This window comes from Pelodiscus sinensis, chromosome 6 (assembly GCF_049634645.1).
Source record: "Pelodiscus sinensis isolate JC-2024 chromosome 6, ASM4963464v1, whole genome shotgun sequence".
NCBI classification, from domain to species: domain Eukaryota; kingdom Metazoa; phylum Chordata; order Testudines; family Trionychidae; genus Pelodiscus; species Pelodiscus sinensis.
Window position 1 is genome coordinate 60,763,647 of NC_134716.1, and position 21,376 is coordinate 60,785,022.

Sequence of the window (21,376 nt, forward strand, 5' to 3'; positions counted from 1 at the left end):
ATAATGGAAAAGGTGGGGGTTGCGTTACAAGTGGTGGTAACAAAGTCAGTTTTTTGTTGGTGCTCTGTCGTCAACGTCAACATTAGATATCTAGCAACACAAGCTATTTAGCAACTCAAGTTACTGCGATTTTCAAAACACAAAGATAAACACATGAGTGAGCATAGGAGCACTGTGACCACGTGTATTCATCCACTCATGCATATTACCACTGTTTTCACCAACTTATACCTCCGCGTGAAGTAGTCCACCACTTGATTATTTTCGTGTTATTTTGGGAACAGTCATGTTGTTTGAAAAAGTTCCCTTAAAAAATTGTGCTATTGAGAAAATGTGTTAAGCGGGCACGTGTTAAATGAGTAATTATTGTATATCTCAGTGGGGTGATTTTCTCTTTATTTATAAAGCACCCATCTTCTGCCCATGAGCTCTTAGTGCTGAAGAGTATAAAGGTTACAAACTATTGTAGTGAAAACAGCTTTCATTGAACTTCAAATAAAAAGTAAATTGTGTGTGTGTGTGTGTGTGTGTGTGTGTGTGTGTGTGTGTGTGTGTGTGTGTATTCCCCTTGTATCCTTTTGTGATGGCAGTATTATTATCATTATTCCTTTTTAATATTCTCCTCTTTTGCTCCTTTCTGTCTGACCATGACTGTGTGTTTTTGCAGACAGTAGAGGAGATTGAAGGTGTGCTGGGACGGGATCTTTATCCAAACCTGTCTGAAGAGAGATCTCGGTGGGAAAAAGAGCTGGCTGGTCTGAGGGAAGAAAATGAGAGCCTCACTGCTATGCTGTGCAGCAAAGAGGAGGAGCTGAACAGGACCAAGGCCACCATGAATGCTATCCGGGAAGAAAGGGACAGATTGCGCAGAAGGGTAAGACTGCCAGTTGTCTGCAGAGTACATACAGGAGCCTTTCTAGTAAAAGGGATCTGATCTGCTCGTTCTAGACCACATAACTGTGGAGAGGTGATACCCTGCACCTTCTTTCTTGCACCTTTTTGTCTTTCTTTTCTTCTTCAGGTAATATGAGTTGTAAAGAGGTAGGAGTGAATGGAAAGAAATTGCAAGGAGTTTCTATGTGATGAGCAGTCGAGGTATACAGAAGCCTCATATCATAGAACATATGTTAACTGAAAGGATGTTATTCGTGGGTGGGAAAGTATGTGTAAGTTTATAGATAAAGCAGATGTTCATTTAGTGGATTTTCCTATGAATACCAAGTAGATCTTTGTCTCTGAGAATTCAATTTGTGATTCAGAGAAAGAAAAAGAGCAGGACTCCTGTCACTGGGAAATAATTCTTTGTGAACTGAACTTTAAGTAGTCCCAGACATGCCCAGTATCTGTCTCTCTATTTTCTAGCTTTTTTTATATCTGGCGATATGATTGCTCTTTATGAAGACTCTGAATTAAGAAAGGAAATGAAATAAAGGAAAATATGAAAGCTTAAAAAATACATTGTTAGTCTCTAGTATTCTTCTACATTATTTGCTGCCTCTCCTTACAAGACAAGATAGGAAGTTTTACAGTGTTCCACGAAACATCTGCATGTGACTAATTTTGGTTTTGAAGAATGTATATGATTTTTCTTCCAAACCTTATGCTGTAAGTGAGTGAAAATTTAGAGATCCGTATTCTTTGTAAATTGTTGAAATTGTTGTTTTTTACCTACTGGCAGCAGAGCAACCTTTTCCTCCAATGCAATCTTTTGAATAAATCAGTGCGCTTCACCATGGCATTAGACTTTATCGTTTGCCATTTCTAGTCTTTGAGTATCCAGCCATAGATCATCTCACTCAACAAAGCTTCCTCTCCACCACAATATAAAGAGTTTATTTGATGCTCAGGCCAATTATAGATTTAATCTTCCATAGTGCTTACTAGATTTTTTTTTTGTCTGAGGCACTGTTTAAAAGTGTGTGTGTGTGTGTGTGTGTGTGTGTGTGTGTGTGTGTGTGTGTGTGTGTGTGTATACATGCATGTATGTATGCCTAAATTTGCGTTTGAGCATTTTCTTTTCCCTTGCAAAATGTTTGTCTCCAGTGTAATCTTATACAGCCTCTCTCAGAGTTACAAACGAGTTAGGGACCAAACACTTGGCCGTAACTCGAGCTGTTTGTAACTCTGACCCCATTGAGTTACACGCGACCACACTGTTCATAAGCGCGGGTTGCATTCGTAACTCGGGGACCGCCTTTACGACTGCTCCATGGGAGCTTTGGTCATAAGTGCGAACAGTCGTAACTTGACTGTTCGCAACTTGGGGAGCGGCTGTACCATATGGTATAAGTAGTTCTCAGCCTTGTGATGTTCAGACTGAGTGAATATTTGACACTGTATTTTCACTTTCACCAGAACTATTGCCACATTTTGAGCTACAGACAAAGTACATAAAAGTGTTTGCTGGTTTCTCACAATAACGAAGATTATAATATTTACTTTTTTTTCCTCTTCAGCTGTGCAAATATACCTCAGCTATGCATAATATAAGGTTGTGTTTCATAAGACTTATTGGGAGAATGTTCTTATTCAGGATGTCTGTTTATGTCAGCCTTTAGGAGGTTTTGGAAAGTACAGTCCTCATGGACATTTGCAATAACTAAACCCAGGCCTACATTTTCTGGTAATAAAAACTAGGAACTACAAGAGGTTGATGTGTTTAAAGAGGCAGCACTGGAACACACTGACAAATTAAAGGGCAGTGAAACTAGTTGGCAAGCATCCAAATGTGTTAAGGAATGAATTTGCTGAGCAGCCACAATAGGCACCAGAGTACTGGAGGATAGCAAATGTTGCATCTCTTTTTTTTAAAAAAAAGTCTGGGGAATTACAGATCGTTAAGGCTGTGCTTATATTAGAGACCTTATAGCAGCACAACGTACCAAGGTAGCTGTGCAACTGTAATATCTCTTGTGTAACCACTCTATGCTGGAGGGGGGAAGAGTGCTTCCATTGACATAATTAAACTAGTGGAAGTTGGTATGTCAGGAAGAGAGAGAGTGTGTGTTTTTTCACACCGTTGAGTGACATACGTGGTATTGTAAACGTGGTCTAAGTCTTAATTGTTTACCTGATAAATTAATGTAAATGATGATTTAATAATAAACGATAAAACATATTTTTTTGTAATATAATAGAACGGTAAAACATTTTTTTGCTAATATAATAGGGTCTAACAGGAACAGTTCTACAAAGGAAAATTGTATCTCACAAATTTATTAAAATTCTTTGAACATGTTCAGTATAATAATGGGCAAAGAAAAACAAGCTGAGCTTTCAAAAAGATTTCTAGAATTGCTTTACAGGACATCATTAAGGAATTTGAGAAATCATGGCGTGAAAGGCCATACAGTCATGGGTCAGAAAACAGATAAATGACAGAAAACAAAGAACAGCTCTAAACGGTCAATTTTCAGCATGGCAAAAGTGCAGTGAATGTGCCTTATGGACCAGGACCATATATATTGTGTTTAATATACTTGCTGCTTACCTGCAAAAGCAGGTGCATTGAGATGGAAAAACTTGCAGATAATATGAATGTCAGAACTGAAACAGTCTTCCACGTAGCTGAAGAGACATATTTGAGATGGCTCAGAAGAAATGGACTAGGGATTAAGAAGTAGGTGAGAACTAGTGGAGGTTCAGAACATGAGATCTGAGAAGAAAAGAGGTAAGTAAGTGAAAAAGGTGAGACAGTGAAAAAGCAAGCAAACTAATAGAGAATTCAGAAGCCAAACCTAGAAGGAAGGAAGAATTTTCAGACCGGAGAAAAAGGATGTGGCTGGGGTGGAATCTGCGGGAACAAGGTAGAATTTGTTTAAGAAAATAAGGCAAATGATTTTTTGCAGTATGAATGTAATGCTTGTGAAAGGCCCACGAGAACACGAAAGGTCACCTCAGTTGTAACCCGAAAGATTTTCATCTAGGCAACTGTGTATGAAAGAAAATATTTGCCACTGTTGCTGACACTGGTTAAGTTCCAAAAAGGGTCAACGACACTGGTAGCCCTAATGTTCATTGCTGCTAGTGTGTTAATGCCATGTTTTATAACCCTACTCAGAGCAGGCCTAATCAGTTAGGAGTTGAAAATGCTGCTGGTGTTGACATTAGGACCTCTAATATCATGAACACCCATGGAGCTGAGCTTGTGTTAGCACTAGTGGGAAATGTATTGAAAATTTTGCTATTGTAGACCCAGATTAGGAATGAGAGCATAGCTCAGTCATCCTATCAGTTCATTTGTGGGGCCTCTCTGCTGGGCATTCTAATAAAGATGCTGCATAGAGCAGCAATTTTTGTGCATGTGTGGAAACCTCTCGGATAGGAACTGAAGATGATCACCTCATTTCACATGAGCCATCATAAAAGTTAATGGATGGTGACAGTATTAAGTTATTTATTGAACTGAATTGGATTCAGATCAGTGACTCTACAGGTGAAAAGCCCTGAATCTCTCAATCCTGTGATCCTTATACCATACTGAACAAGCCAGTTTAAATTCTTTTTTAAAAAAAGCTAAGAAAACTCCTCTTAATATAAATGTAATGGATGTATCACTTGTAAGCTCCCAAATGCAACTAAGTCACTAACTATCCTGTGCGTTAAGTCACAACATAAGAAAATCAAAGACAGACTATAGATTATACACACAACTAAAAATAATTTTCTGCCTCTTTCATTAATTCAATTTTATTAAATATGTTTTGAATTCCACACTTAATATGCAGAATAATTACTTTAATTCTCCTGGAGGAATCTATTTATTATATGTGACCGTGTCAACAACACAATGTAATTGTTGCACTAGAAAGCATGTTTGCATTTATAATGTAACCTATGTCCATAGCTGCCACACAATAAATGTTTTCTTTGACCTGTTAAATATTTTATATATGTAACCCTGAACCCAGAGTCACTTCATATTATTTCCCCAGGGAAGTGGGGGGAGGAGACACTGCCAAAACTTAGTTTTTGTTCTGCACAAATTAAATTGGATAGATAAAATAGTTGGAGCTGAGCTGATCAATATGTCTGGTACTTTAGCCCAATGCCTGTAATCAAACAAAGTGCTCTCAATAGGTTTTCTGAGGCTTGTTAGAGTTTTAATTAAATTAGATATTTAATGCATTCAGTGAACAGTTTGTACCACTTTGCAGAGCAGTAGTTAAGAAATGACATGCAATACGGATTTTTGTTTCTCACCAGTCATTAGTAAATGACACAATTACTTATTGCTATAGGATGGCCATAATATAACTGCTAATTTCACAATGCAGAACTCTACCCTGCCTCTGTGTGATATAGATGTCCTAAAAGAAAATTGTTTAAAGTCTGGAGACAGCTATTGCAGGTAAAAAGTGGTTTTTGCGCACACATACAGCCTCTTTCTAATCCCATTCACACTGGGCAACTCTGTAGCAATACGTGGAGTTGACACGAATAAATCAGATCAGAATCAGGCAAGTGCCATTTACAATTGCTCAGAGGAGCCAGTGGCTTGACATCAGCAGAAAAGCTATTTAGCAAAGTCAAGTTAGTGAAACGGATGGAACACGTACTCTACATGCTTGTTGTTACCTGGCAAGATATTTTAACATACAACATATTAAACATTTCTCTGCTTTACGGGGCATGTCACTATGTAACTGTAACATTTGATACAGGGGAGACTTAAAATTGTTTATTTTTTTGTGAATACTTGTCCACTGTGAACTGAACTGGGTCTGCCAACTCAGCCACCGAGGCCAACGAACCAGGTATCAAATGGTGATTTACTAGCCATATTGCCCAAGACCATATTGAACCAGTGACCTAGACTAGCACGAAGAAACTTTGTGTGTCAGCGTGAATTCCTTTGAGCTGACCAGTTTTCCTGTTCCCTAAAAATAAGTCATTTTAGAAAAGGGACATTTAGAACTTGCTTCCAAACTCCTCTCCTCTGAAAACCCAGGTGGACCTCACAAGTGGCCAGATTCTTGATCCCACTAGCACCAGACCTTAAACGCTCCGCTGGCATATGAGAGTGCTCATTTTTCCTGAATCTCTGTTCCAACCCCCTCCTGTTAGTCCAATGTCAGGGATAGGAGAAGACATTCCAGATGCTGAAAAGACAAAGGAGTAGTGGCCTCTTGGGGACCATTACGTGGTAGCTCCAGTTAAAACAGTTTTTAGGCTGCTTTAATTCTTACAGGGGTTCATTTGTCTCTCAGCCTGCCCCATGAACAGAGGAGAGGGAAAGACAAGTTAAGAGCCACCATTGTTTGCTTATAGAGAAATATCAAGTTAACAATAAAGGACTCTCCTTTTGTTTTCAAGTCAATAGTCAAAGGTTCCAGAATTATTCTGGAAAATGTGGGGAATCAGGAAAACCTTTGGACTTCATACTAGGACAGAGGAAATATAAAAAATATAAGCCTGATATATCATACTCAGCAGTGTCACAACTAGCTAATTTTGCACCAGAGGCAAGAATATAAAATTGCACTCCCTCGTGTATATATTCATAGTAGTTATTTTGTAGAAAAAGGGAAAATACACAATAATAACAACATTTATTTTAGTTGAGATCTGCAGAAACAATCAATTAATACATATATACATATAATTTTAAAATATCACCATGTCAGGTACTATTAGGTATTTGTTTATAATTGTACTTTGCACGTTTTTAATGAGGCAAACTCATCAATAATCACGTTGACATTAATATTATGCGCTACATTGTGTTCTATTGGTAAGTTAGATATCTTTGATGATCTCTCCTGACCTGATGAGCTCTAAGGTAGTTCTTAATTCATTTTAGTTTACTAAAATTATTTTTGCAAGAAGCCACAATCACTGCCTTGTCCTCTTGGTTTGTGTAGCACATTCAAAGCACTTGGCACAGGTGGCTCAGCAGCATGAGCTCCAGTTTTTGGAGGGGAAACCATGACTCCAGTAGGCTAAGGGCCTGGACCCTGACCCATACAACCCAGGGATCATAACTCTCAGGCCCTCAGCTCTAATCACATACTGCTAAGACCTAGAGCCACTCCTCTGGCACAGGTGAGACAAGACCCAGGAGTCCTGGCTCCCAGCCTGACACTTGCACCTCACCCCCTGCACCTCTGCCCCCTGTGCAGGGAAATTTGAGCCCCTTCTCCCCTTGCCCCGTGCCCCACTCCTGGGAGCTGCACTAGGGCACCTTATGGTGGCGCTTGGCGCAGCTGAGCTGTTGCCCGGCCTCCTGTGCTGTTTGGAAACAGATGATGAGTTGGGCAGCCGCCAAGGCTGGTGACTGCTGGATCATGGAGTGGCAACGTGCAGCCTGACATGTAAACTGCAGGCTGGCCGACGCTAATGGGTGGGGGAAGGAAGTGGCGCTGTCTGAAAATAAGTAGCTGTTTTCAAATAGCTAGTTTTCTATATTTTGTCTATGCCCCCTCAGCTATGCGCCCGAGGCAAGTGCCTCGCTCGCCTTGCCCTTGTTACGGCCCTGATGCTCAGCACATTCATGATTCCACATGCTACCTCTCTCTGCTGGCACCTCCTCCTCAACTCTGATTCACACAATCCCCATCCCAGCCAGTGGGCTCTACAGGAGGTGGTGCTTGAAGGCAGGAGCAGCACATAGACGCGTTCCTCTCCCCACTCCACACATGGGGGCTTGAAGCCACACTAGCCACTTCCAGGAGTGAACTGGCAGTATGGAGCCAGGGCAAGCAGGAAGCCTGCCTTAGCGGCTGCCCTGCCCCACCACTGGAGAGCATGATTTACTAGGAGAATGTTCGGGATCAACCAGTCAATTGCTATTGACCAGGTGATGATCAGTGGTTTAAGGGTTCTGCAGATTTGTCAGTAACCTGAAGGATACACACAATTTGCATTTTGCATAAAATTAATCGTTCTCTTCATTATCTTCCTTCTGCAAGGAAGAGACATGCCCCAACACTGGTCTGCAAGGATCAGTATGAAGCATTGTGGGCTGGGACTTGTAGACTTGTATCCAGGATTACAAGAACTACAGAATGCTTAGAAGAAAGCTGCAGCTAGCCTTGTGCACTTGGGCCTCCCTAAGTTTAGAGTCAGTATGTACAATGTTGTATGTATATTTCTGTTCTGAAACTGTTGAGAATATGTTGGCACCTTCATTAAATAACACAGAAGGGTTTTTTTCATTGTATAAAAACATAATTGTGCTGTTCCTGATCCACATATTCAGTCCCTGCTCACACCAGTGCTCCTTCCGCATCCCACTGAAAATTACTAGGACTGGATGTGTCTGAAAAGTCATAAAGACCCAGAGACTAGAAAAGGCACTGACTGCTCAAGATACCTTTAATGGTCAGAAGACTGAGTCATACACTAATGTTGCGTTCTTCCATCCTACCACCTTCAAGACTTGTGTTCTGCATGAATAAATCAGGTGGGGAAATGGTATGCAATTTTTTTGCATGTTTTGCAATTTGCAATTTTGCTTATAGCAGAAAAATAATAATAAAGTATTAAAATTGTAAAATTTCCATTTCTTAGGGAAGTATTGAATGACTAAATAATTAGTCACAAATCAAGGAAGAGGTAGAAATGATTTTGCACCTGACGCACTTTTTATTGAAATAGAATTGGGAATTAATCCACTAATTATCTCTTCATCAAAATAGAGTTTTGTCATATTTTATATTGAGTGTAAATTCATAAATAGTTTATAAAGAGTTAAATGTTTGACTACATGGATAATTAATTGTTACAGAAATCAACAAGTCAATATGTTCACTAGAGCATATGCTACTAATGTACTTGTAATCATCTATGACCCATACTACTCATGTCTCCAACATACTTATGTGTCTAGCAATCATTTTTCTATGCTTTATAAATGATAAATGCAATCTTAATATAAAGTATGACAAGGTTCTCTGTTTCCTATCCTGTTTCCATTTTTTTCATTCAGTGGTTCATAATTTTGGGGGTTTTTTTTTCCTTTGCTAGTCCAATCCTCTGCATTCTAAGGAAAAATATTAGACACGCAATTAAACATATACTGGTTTCATTTTCACTTGTGTTACTAAGGATTACTTAATTTTAATAAACCTAATTAGAAATAAATTAAATTTGTATTCCGATAAGACTAGTAACAACAGTGTGTACTAGCAGAGAATACAACATATAAAACCAGTTTCTCTGTAAATTATTTAGTATTCTTAATACATCCATCAGCCTTGGGATACACAGTTGGGTTGCCTTGTCTTCTGTGTATCATGGAGTAAACTCAGTTAACGTTTTCTTAGGCTACAGCTAGATTACATTCCTCTGTCGACAGAGGGATGTAAATGAGGCACTTCGGAAAAAATGAGGTTTATAGGATCTTTTGAGAGAGCCTGCCATTTTTGAAAGAACTGCGTCTAGCCTGCCATTTTTGAAAGAACTGCGTCTAGACCGCGGTTTTACTTTAGATATGTTGCTTGTTCGAAAGAGCATCATGATGCAATTTTGCAAATGAAGCGCGGGATATTTAAATTGCCACTTCATTTGCACTTTCAAAGTGCCTCATTTGCATCCCTCTCTTGACAGAGGGATATAATCTAGACATAGCCTTAGTGTGGAAACTTCTCCCATAATTTGTGCTGTGTGCACAGTACTTGCCCAGTTTACTGTCTCCATCGATAAATGTGGTGACAGTGCTTCCTGCTTAAATTACTGCTTTATTCAAGCTATCTCATGTCTGATTTCTCCTTGAAGAATGGTGTACAAGATTCTCAACACAGAAAATGAAAAACAGATTTCTTCTACAGACAGTCTCACGTAAGCCACCTGGCATTGAGAGGATACTCAATAGACTTCTGAAGTCAAAGAATGCTACCTCATGCTGTGAGAGAGCATACTTACTACTCCTCAGAGGTCAGAAGCCTTTCCTAAGCTGTTACTTTCTTTCTAAGAGAATGCTTAGTAGGGCCCACCTGCTGCCACTGGAATTCTGTACCTCAGTCAGTAATATTGAAGAATCTCTAAATGGAGAATTCCCAGATGTCATGAACCAGCCTTTGAACAGGAAGACTGCTTCTTGGCCCTTGCCTCTGCCAGGGAAAAGATGGATTGCTGCTTCACAATGGAGTCAGTCATGTTAGACATGTTGCTCATAGCACTGGATTTTAGACCGCACCAGCAAGTACAGCTTCATCTACTCTGCTTTTTAGAAGTAGCTTGAACACACAAGACTGTTGGCTCAGATATTAGAGCCTTTTCTTCAGGATGACAGAAGATATATCAGGATACAGTGTATTTCAGCAATACTGACATCCAGCTGCATGGTATATGCAGTTCCTATCCTATGTCATGCCTTTTATGTAGCCATTCTTATTTCACATGAGGATATCATCAATATATTATCCTAGGCAAAAGGGACTCCTGGTGTGGTTAATGGACATCTTCATTTCCTTAGTGAGTTTCCACTTATGCACATTCTCTCTTCTCTTGATTACCAGAAGAGCTGGGGAAATATACAGGATAATAGTAAATTATCCAAGTACAGATGAACTGGCCTCACAGTCTCTGAATTGCAAACCATGAAAGTGTCAAACTCTGTGAGCCTTTTAATTTTCCCAATTCACAGTACTTTTACCTTAGACCAGGGGTGGCCAATAATTTTTTGCCATGGGCCACTTTGGAAATTTTTGAAGTGGCCCCAAGCTGCACAGGAAGGGGCGGTTCATGGAGCAGAAGGGGCAGGGCCAAGCGATTTCCCACCCCCAGTCAACAATTGGTCTGGGGATGAAGGGAGTGCCTTTGTCCCACCCCACATTCCCCCAAGATACCTATCCGCCTGGCATGGGAGGAGACTTCCCCCGCTCCCCTGCCAATTAGGATCTGGGGGTGGGGGAGCACGTGAAGCTTCCTCTGCTCTCCCCCGTCCTGTGAGCAGTGTCTGGCACTTCAAAGCGCCCTGTGCTCCTGGCAGTGTGGGAGGAGGCTTTTATTATTTCTCTTACCCATTACCTGTTACTTGGATATTTACTTTCTGAGGAGATGGTGAATTCGTCTCTATTAAGAAAGTATTAGTGACCAGGAATAGTTGAGTTGCTTCTGTGCTCTCCAGTAAGTGGGGCAGCTCAGTAATCAGATTTTGGATTGGTGATGTATTTATTATGGGTGTGTCTACACTTCACTACATTACACCGTAGGTTGAAATAAGATACTCTGGTATCCTGAAATAACTCTGTAGTATAGATGTAGCCTTTGAGATCAGCTTGCAAGAGAAATTTGTTATATTTAACGTCTCAAAATTACTGTATTCAATATTACTATACATTCACTCTACTTTACTATAAATTCACTGCAGAATGGAAGCATTCTTCATTTCATTTACACATTTTTTTAAAATAATTCAGCCTGTAATCTACTCACTAAGTTTCTAGATTTGTATATTAAAGGGACATCACAGTCTACGTTTGTTACTGCTCTCTGTTTTCACTTCCTTGTAAAACAGAGTATTGAAGCAGAGGACAGTGTACATTGATAAGACTGTGCTCTTTTTTGACTATGCACTTTCCTTAGTAAAAACTTTTTTCCTGACTCTGTTCTTAAACTTGATTCATTTTTTTTCTATTACAAATAATGCTTTTCAAGCTCTTCAGTTGATTTGGTAATCATTGTCAGTAATTGTTGCTCAATAATAAAGTGTAGAGCAGAGAACATGTCTCTTGGTCAGTGTTTGATTGCACTGAGAACATTGGAACATTCTGTGGAAGGTGGCTTTAAAAATGTATGTGTGAGACTGTGTAAAGAGCATCCTGGGTACAATAGTGTTCACATGGTTAATATTTCAGACCCTTTTCACTTTAACGGGTGTTTTTAAAAGTTGTACATAACTTTGCAAAACTTTCAGCTTTGGGACTGAAATTTCCAGGTTTGATCTCTGGTCAAAGATGTGGCGCACATGCGTGTGCGGGGGGGGGGGGGGGGAATATGCAGAATAAGGCAAAGGAGAGAGATAATTTTCTCATAAATACAGTCATTGTGGAGTTGGTGGGGTTTTTTTGTTTTGGGGGATTTGTGTGTGGGGGGGGGGTTGTTTCGGTTTTTTTGGCACAGCTTTCCGGTCTAAACAATTGGGAAATGAAAGCCAGAGTTTAGTATAGAGATAGCCTTGTGAAGAGAAATACTCTTGCATATGTTGGTAAAATTTGATGGGGATTTAACTGAGGTCTTGTCTGTATGGTAGTTTTTTCCCTCAATATATCTGCATTAGTGTAAAAGTGACATGGGTGACCATGGTTTACCTGAGTGTAACCGAGCCTGAGTTACCAACTGTGCATGACAGCACACGCCCATTATTTCAAAATGTAATCAAAATAACGGGCACACTATTCCAACATCCCGGTAAACCTCGTTCCACAAGGGACTTGTTGGAATAGCACTCTATTTTGAAATAAGGTACAGTTTTTTCACAGCTCAAACTGAGTACTTTATTTGATCTAGTGCCACAGTGTATAACGCACCCTTTGAGAGCTGTGGAGCTTGGGGAATGCCCAAAACCTTAATGCAACAACTAACTTTGGCATTTACTGACTGAGGGCTTCTGCATGAAATCTTAAACCTATTTTGATGCTACTGTAAATGTATGTATAAAATCATAATTGTACAATGGTCTAGAAATTGTAATATGAATTTTACAAGTGGCTGTGAAACAGGTCATATGCAATTTAGGGTTCTTTTGGCCAAATATCATCAATTGTACGTTTGCTGTTCATTGTTCTATCAGAATCCACACACAGTTAAATATATGTTAAAAATAAACTGTCATTCAGGGAATTTTCCCCTTCAAACTGGAGATGATGGTTTTTTCCCTTTTCCTTTGATGCCATGCAGCTAGTTCGGCAGAAAAATGAGCTCTGCTAATTTCCCATGTGGTTTAATTGCTGTGTTCAAGCAGGCCATTTATTCTGTTTAAGTATTATTCTAAAATAAACCCTATAATCTTACACAGCAATTCCATTTGGCTTCTTTAAACCTTTTTTTTTTCTTAGCCCTAAAACTATTTTGAGGTTGATTCTGTATTTATCTGGCATGTAATGAGGACAGTGCAGCTTTTACAAAATATGTGGTTATTGAGAACTTCTCCAAACTGTTGATTGGATTTTTTTCTAGAAGTTTCCATTCTTGACATTACTCACTCCATGGTGCTCTATTTAATTGTAGTTTTGAAAGTATTAATAAATTATTTACATTTCAATTACTTTGGCCTTTTAATGCAGTGAAGTCATTCAGGGATATTTATGCATGAGAAGTATTTCATCAGCTTTAGCGTCTCTCTCAGCCATTGAAGACTCCAGCAATAGGATCTTTATCTACTTGCCATGTTCTTTACACGCGCTAATTTAAGTCTGAAGCATTATCTTAATTTCATTTCAAAGAAGGAGATTCTTATACATGTAATGTTGCATTTAAGGGATTATATGAAACAAGCTGGAAGTAAAACTTGCTGTGTAGCAGCGGATTTGTGTATTTCCACACTGAACAAGTTAGAAGGGGCTGGCGGTGGGAGAGAGTTCTGAATCAGTGTCCAGCCCTCTTGGATCCCTCTTTGTATTAATCACAGGCCAAAGCAGAACTTCCCTGATCTTGCCAGGAATCATCAGCTGGATGCTATAGAAGAGGGGGAAGACCTAGCTGATTATCAAAGTAATGAAAGAATGTTACACTTGATTTTAGGTTCGGGAACTGCAGACACGTTTACAAAGCATCCAGGCAACAGGCCCATCCAGCCCCAGTCGTCTCACTTCCACAAACCGACCTGTGAACCCCAGTACTGGCGAGCTGAGCACGAGCAGTAGCAGCAATGACGTTCCCATTGCCAAGGTGAGCTGTTGTGTGCTGCAGTAATGCCTCTCATTATCTGGAAGACACAGACTTCATTGTGCACAGCTGCTGTGCAGGCATGCGATTAACTGGGAAATATCTAGAATCCCAGGGGTGTTTTCTAGGGCCCTAAGCGGGCCTGTGAACTTGAGCTGCAGGAAGAGATAGAGTGCTAATAATTTTAAGTCTCTCGTAGTCACAACACAGATGCCAGCTTTCGTTTGTCAACTTCACGTGTGATTTCCAAGCATGATGTGTGAACGATGCTGCATTTTGCATAATTGTGCAGAACATGGGAAAAGCGATGCCTGTCTGTAACTTGTGTAGCTTTGTGGCTTTTAGATTGCTGAACGGGTGAAGCTCTCAAAGACCAGGTCAGAGTCTTCATCATCTGACCGACCTGTCCTAGGATCAGAAATCAGCAGCATAGGGGTGAGTGTTAATAATACATCAAAATAATAAACTGCACACACAGCTCATACTAACATGAGTATTGCAGGAAAGAGCCATGGTTGACTGTTATGTTGTTAAAAACAAAAACAGTTTATTACTATTTCAAAGCTAATTTCATGGAAAATATTTAACAGGAAAGACAGAATAAAGTAATACTAATCTCCCAGTTTTACATTAATGTTATCCATGCATTTGTCATCCATTGGTGGCAGAGGACCAGACCTTTGAACTCTTGCTCACCTGAGTAATCCTATTGACTTCAAGGGGACAAGATGAGTGAGGATTACTCACATAAGTAAGGGTTAGGCAGCTGCACCCCGAGGAGGTCAGACATCTCTAGGGCTATGTCTACACCACAGAGTTTTTTCTGGGATACCAGAGGTATCCTGGAAAAACTCTATGTCCAGGGAATGGGTCTGCTCTTCTGAAATCTTTTTTGGAAGAGCAGACATGCTTTTTTGGCATCCCTGTAAACCTCATTTTACGAGGAAGAAGCGATGTTCCGAAATATTTTTTTCTCTGACATTTGGCCCAGTGTAGATGGGCCAAATGTCGGAAAAGCCTCTTCCAAAAAAAGAAGTGGAAAAAGTGACACAAATTGCAAACTTCAATTTGCATAGCTTTTTCCGGAAGAACAGTATAGTGTAGACATAGCCTAGAAGAGAATAGTATACCAAATTCTGCTCTGATAACGCCAATATAAATCCAGGAGAATGCTACTCCTGATTTATACCTGTGTAACTTAGAGCAGTTTTTGGCCTGGAGCCTCTTGCTAGGCTTTCTTAAGTGTAGATGCTCTGCAGAGAGCCTGATTATTTTTTTAAAATCTATAGTATTTTTAAAAACTAGCTGTCCACTCACCGCAGGTTTATTAATCACTCTGTGCAGGTGTCCAGCAGTGTGGCTGAACACTTGGCCCATTCTCTCCAAGACTGCTCCAACATCCAAGAAATCTTCCAGACACTCTATTCACATGGATCTGCTATCTCTGAAAACAAAATCCGAGAGTTTGAAGTGGAAACAGAGAGATTAAATAGGTAAGATGGAAGTTTAGAACCACTTGTAGTGTTTTGCCTACAATTTATTTTGTTTTTGTTTTCATTATTGCCTGTCACATATCTCCTATATTTGACTCCCAGTTCATGGTTGGCAGCTGTAATCTAGTCTAGTCAGTCTAGTATGCCTTTTATTTGTTGACAGATAAAGTGTTAGAGCATGTTTATGAAAATACGTGCTTGGCAGCAAGCTGGGATAAACATCTACTTCACCCCAGCCTGCCTTGCACTAATTGTCCATGTGGATCTTAGTGGGGCACACTAACATTTCTGTAGTGCACTTTGAAGCAGGGTAGATCAGTGCACACTATGGAACTTTTGTTCTTCAACTGCTCGTTCAAGTTCATTCCACTTTAGGCATGCCCCACTGCCAGAGATTTTTCTCTCAGTGGTATCCATTGAGCCATTTATAGTGCTTCTGGTGCCATGCACTTATGCACCTGTATTTTAGTAACACGGTTCACAATCATGCTGGAAGGGCATAACAAGTGCAGTTCTGCAGGGGTCTCTTTTGGGACTGGTTCTGTTCAATATCTTCATCAACAATTTAGATATTGGCATAGAAAGTACGCTTATTAAGTTTGCAGATTATACAAAGCTGGGAGGTGTTGCAAGTGCTTTGGAGGATAGGGTCATAATTCAAAATGATCTGGACAAACTGGAGAAATGGTCTGAGGTAAATAGGATGATGTTTAACAAGGACAAATGCAAAGTACTCCATTTAGGAAGGAACAATCAGTTTCACACATACAGAATTGGAAGCAACTGTCTTGGAAGGAGTACTGCAGAAAGGTATCCTAGGAGTCATAGTGGACCACAAGCTAAATATGAGTCAACCAAAAAAGCTAACATGATTCTGGGATGCATTAACAGGAGTGTTGTGAGCAAGACATGAGAAGTCTTTCTTCCTCTCTACTCTGTGCTGATTAGGCCTCAGAGTATTGTGTCCAGTTCTGGCACCACATTTCAAGAAAGATGTGGAGAAATTGAAGAAGGCCCAGAGAAGAACAACAAGAATGACTAAAGTTCTAGAGAACATGAGTTATGAGGGAAGATTGAAAGAATTGGGCTTGTTTAGTTTGGAAAGGAGAAGACTGAGAAGGGACTCAGGTATCTAAAAGGGTGTCACAAGGAGGAGGGAGAAAAACTTTTCTCCTTAGCGTCTAAGGATAAGACAAGCAATGGACTTAAACTGCAGCAAGGGAGGTTTAGGTTGGACATTAGGAAAAATTTGAGAACCGTCAGGGTGGTTAAACACTGGAATAAGTTGCCTCGGGAGGGTGTGGAATCTCTATCTTTGGAGATATTTAAGAGCAGGTTAGACAGACATCTATTGGGGATGGTCAGTCGGTACTGGTCAGTCGGTACTGGGCCCTGCCGTAAGGGCAGGGAGGACTGGACTCCATGACCTCTCGAGGTCCCTTCCAGTTCTAGTGTTCTATGGTTGTCTGTTGTAAATAGTGTTAGTATAAATATTTAGTGCCATCTCCCCTTATCATTAAGGGAACTTCTTTACTTAGGCAGCTCATCGCCACAAGATGATCTTCAGTAGGGATGTTAGACAGCATGTAATTGAATAGTCACGTAACTGCATCAAATTTTAGTGGTTATATGACTATTCGATAGTCCCCAGGGGCATGGCCTGTGGCCAATGTGTGCTCAGTCCCTCTCCGAGGGAGCCCCTTTACACCCTGTGCTGCTCCCTCTCTATCAGAGGCATCAGTGTGGAGTGGCAGGCTGGAGACAGTCCATGAGGAGAGCTGGTTTAAAAAACAGTTCCCTGTGCAGACAGGCTCCTGTCTGCCACCCTGCACTGCTGCCTCTGATGCAACAGCGCGGGGTGACAGCAGCCCCAGTCTGCAGGGGACCCAAGTTCCCCACAGACAGAAGCTGCTCTGGCCTCTCCCAGCACCAGCTCCTACCTGCCCCTGCCCCCACTGCCTCTGTAGGAGGCAGCAGGGGAGGGGCAGGCACTTCTGAAGAGCCAGCATGTGCAAAGAGCTGGCTTAAAAGCCATCTTCCCTGTGCATATTGGCTCCCGCCTGTCCCTCCAATCAGCACCGCTGACTCTATCAGTGGGGAGCTGGCTTAAAAGTCCGCTCCTCACGGGCCCCAGCTTCCATCTTCCCTCCTCCTTGCTGCCTTTAGAAGCAGCAAGGAGGGGGGAATGCATGTAGACTACAGGATTAATTGATAAACCCAGGCTTATTGGTTAATTGTGTAGTTGTCTACACAGTGACATCCCTAATTTTCAGGCTCTCCACATACAGGCAGTCCCCGAGTTACGCGGATCCGACTTATGTCGGATCCGCAGTTACGAACGGGGCTTTTCTTGCCCCAGAGGACGGGAGCGGCAGGACGCCCAGATGCGCCGCGGTCCGCCGCCCCCGTCCTCCGGGGCGAGAAAAGCTGCTCCCCGTCTCCCTGGTCTGCAGGGAGATGGGGAGCAAAGCCTTGGAGCATGCCCGCAGCGGGACAGCCCGGGCGCGCATGAGCTGTCCCCCTGCGGGCGTGCTCCAAGGCTTTGCTCCCCGTCTCCCGACCAGCAGACCAGGGAGATGGGGAGCGAAGCCTCGGAGCATGCCAGCAGTGGGACAGCCCAGGCGCGCTTGGGCTGTCCCGCTGTGGGCGTGCTCCGTGGCTTTGCTCCCCGTCTCCCAGGTCAGCAGACCAGGGAGACGGAGCAAAGCCGTGAAGGACTTGGGCGGTCCCGCCACCCCCGTCTCCCTGGTCTGCTGGGGGGGGGGGGGGGTACAGCTAGTGCCCCCCCAGTAGACCAGGCTTTTCTTGCCTACCCCTAGGGTAGAGCAGCTGGGGGGCTGCCGGGTTGGTCCCGCAGCGCCGCTCCGGACCAACCCGGCGGCACCCCAGCTGCTCTGCCCCAGGCGTCCTGATTCAGCCGCTGCTGGTCAGTTTCAGCAGCAGCTGAATCAGGACGTCTGGGGCTGAGCAGCTGGGGTGCTGCTGGGTTGCTCCAGTAGCGCCATGGAGCCGCGCTACTGGAGCAACCCAGCAGCACCCCAGCTGCTCTGCCCCAGGCGTCCCCAAGTCAGCCGCTGCTGAAACTGACCAGCGGCTGACTACAGGAAGCCCGAGGCAGAGTTGCTCTGCCCCGGGCTTCCTGGAATCAGCCGCTGATCAGTTTCAGCAGCAGCTGACTTGGGGACGCCTGGGTTTCTTAAGTTGAATCTGTATGTAAGTCAGAACTGGCATCCAGATTCAGCCGCGGTTGAAACTGATCAGTTTCAGCAGCGGGCTGACGCCAGTTCCGACTTACATACAGATTTAACTTAAGAACAAACCTACAGTCCCTGTCTTGTACGTAACCCGGGGACTGCCTGTACTCCTAAAGTGGATGGCAGATCCCAGCTTCTCTGATGCCCACTTTGAAAAGGGCGGAGAAGAAATATTATGTGTCAGGCAGTGAGCATTCGTATGTGTGTACTCCCTTCTGGATCCCTTGTTGTATCAACGGCTAAGGAAAGGGATAGGCAAGGCTGATGGAACTTGACCCTCAAACAGAAGGATTCAAATAAATTTGTCCTGTTAAGGAGGAAACAGGTGGTTTTTCAACTTCATATGTCAAATAATGCGTCTTATTGGGGAGATACAAGTACAATTTGTGGGACTCCTTGGCCAAATTTCAGGATTCTAGGCAGGAGTTCTTAGGTCTCGTACAAGGGGAATAATGATATCAGAGCCTCTCTCCAGGTGGCATTAGATTCAACAGACATTGCGGCGAGGGACACTGGCTTCTGCTGTAACCATGAGGTGATGCTTTTGGCTTCAGTCTTGGGGACTGCCTCACAAGGTCTAGCAATCAATCCAGGATCTTCCTCTTCCAAGTCTCCTTGCTATTTTAGGAGCAGAAGGAAGAACTCGAGGGCACCACTCAGGTCCTTGGGCACCACTCAGGTCCTCAATGCTTTATTTGCTTCTAAGAAGAATTATGGCCACCACCACCAGCACGGCTCTCAGCTCCGCCTCTGAGTCAGGAAGCCTATAAAAGAAAAGGGAGAGGTTACTTGCAGTGTCATCAACTTCTGTCCACCTCAACCTCCCAGTTGATGTCCGATAGGTACCCTGGTGAATCCAGCAGGCCTTTTGAAGGTGTGCCCACAGGCACTATATCAGTTTCTGTCCCATTTATTTTTGGACTGACTGTCACACTTCTGCCCGATATGGCCCTGTATAATAACACTGGCTCACTGCGTGCAGGTACAGTACCAATCAGTTGTGTCCTAGAGTTTTAGGCATTGCCTGTGCCCTCGGAGAACTTCCACCCTGGCTGGAGCAGCCCCTGCCCGCGGTTGGCCGAGGTGCTAGGAAGGAAGGGGGCACTCCAGCATGGCCACAGTAGCACCCGCCCACTCCACATTCAACTGGTTTACCAATTAAACAAGATTTTACATCCCTAGTGCAAGTGTGACCAAAGATAGGAAGGCAAGGTAGATGGAAGATAAGGCTAATAGTGATAAGACCACACTGTTACATAGGCTTGCTGCAAAGAGAAAGCAACAGAGAATTCCAAAAGGGATGTTTTATTCTTTGATTGGTTCTTCAGTTGTTGTTTTAGTGGGTGGAGATGGCTCCAGATCCAAGTAAACATCCTCCAAGATTCTCATCACACTACATGGAACTGAGCAATGTAGCTGTAGTATTTTAAAATACTACTGGCCACATGTTCTTTAGTATTCTAAACTGGGATCGGTTTAGTATTTTCAATACAAATAGACTTCTGGCTAACAATTATTTCCTTCTCCACAGCCGTATTGAGCACTTAAAATCCCAGAATGACTTGTTGACAATAACGCTGGAAGAGTGCAAGAGCAATGCCGAGAGGATGAGCATGCTGGTTGGAAAATATGAATCCAATGCCACTGCACTCAGACTTGCACTGCAGTACAGGTATATAAATACTTGCAGCCTGGGAATTTCAGCCTGGAAAGTGAGGGGACATGACATGCTACAAAAGTTTAGGAGATAAAGCTGCTGTTCTGCAGTTGTAAACCTGCTTCTGTTCCATTATGGTGTAAGTAATGATGCACTGGTTAGATAACTTCCATGAAGCAGTTACGTTTGTTTATAGTCCGGTATGTAGCTCAAATATATGCAGAGGTGTTTCATCAAGAATGTGTTTAACCCAGCCACACTAAAGAGTTTTTTCCTCTTCCTTTTGTTAATACAGCATGCAGGTTAGAATTAGTGAAGATTGTAGTTTTTCTCCCTCTTTCTTATATGTACATGAAAAAAGAAAAAAGTGATGTTAATGTGATAGGTGTTGCTGGGAATATTTTTCTATTTTTTTTTATTTTCTTTAGTTAGACTAAATTAATGTAAAGTCTGTGCCTTGCCCTAGTTGAAGTGCATTGGGTGCTTGCAGTCTAGTGTCCTCATCGCATAGGTAGCCATGATCATTCGATGTCCCAACAAGAAATTAAAGATTCAGTAGATAAAATTACTGAACTCCCCTCTTACACACTTGCAGTTATCCCCCAGGTAAAGTCTGGGGGATATTGGCTCAATGCTGCTCCAGAGTTGTCTGTGATTTAGCTGTCCAGTGGATAAATAGGAGACTTCAGTTTCTCTTACTGTCAGTCTGGCATCGTTCACAAGCGTGGTTGTATAAAGAAAGAATTCACAACTCCCATTGGCTTGTGTGATTTAAGTTGAGCTCCATAGGAACAGTGAGGTACAGTTCTCAGGATTTGGTCCCAGATAACTATATTTACTTTAAAATATTTGTAAAAAATGTCTCCAGAGGGCCACGCGCATGTGTCAAGAACTAGGACCTGGAGGGAGGCATGATGCTGCATGTGCTGCCTATTATTCACACAGGCAGCCCCCATTGGCTGGTTTCCCCCCCCTTGCCTCCAAGCTCACGAGTTTTAAAAAGAAACGGCGCCGCAGCTGCTTTTCTGAGCAGTGTGCAGGTGGCAGCTGTGCAGGCAGGAAGCCTGCCTTGGGCTGCCTGCCACATTCACGGGCTGGATCTGGTAGTACGGTGGGCTGGATCCGGTAATACGGTGGGCTGG

The 21,376-nt window shown here is 42.4% G+C and overlaps 1 protein-coding gene across 3 annotated transcripts in view; it reads left to right on the forward strand.

Moving 5' to 3' along the window:
• Window positions 1–21,376, forward strand: part of MCC (MCC regulator of Wnt signaling pathway) — a 411,412-nt gene that overhangs the window by 344,979 nt on the left and 45,057 nt on the right. For all 3 annotated transcript variants that reach the window (XM_006134467.4, XM_025190402.2, XM_006134468.4), the window contains 5 exons: window positions 668–874; window positions 13,687–13,833; window positions 14,176–14,265; window positions 15,175–15,323; window positions 20,109–20,249. In XM_006134467.4, coding sequence (XP_006134529.2) covers window positions 668–874; window positions 13,687–13,833; window positions 14,176–14,265; window positions 15,175–15,323; window positions 20,109–20,249 — 734 coding nt within the window. The remainder of the gene's footprint in view (window positions 1–667; window positions 875–13,686; window positions 13,834–14,175; window positions 14,266–15,174; window positions 15,324–20,108; window positions 20,250–21,376) is intronic.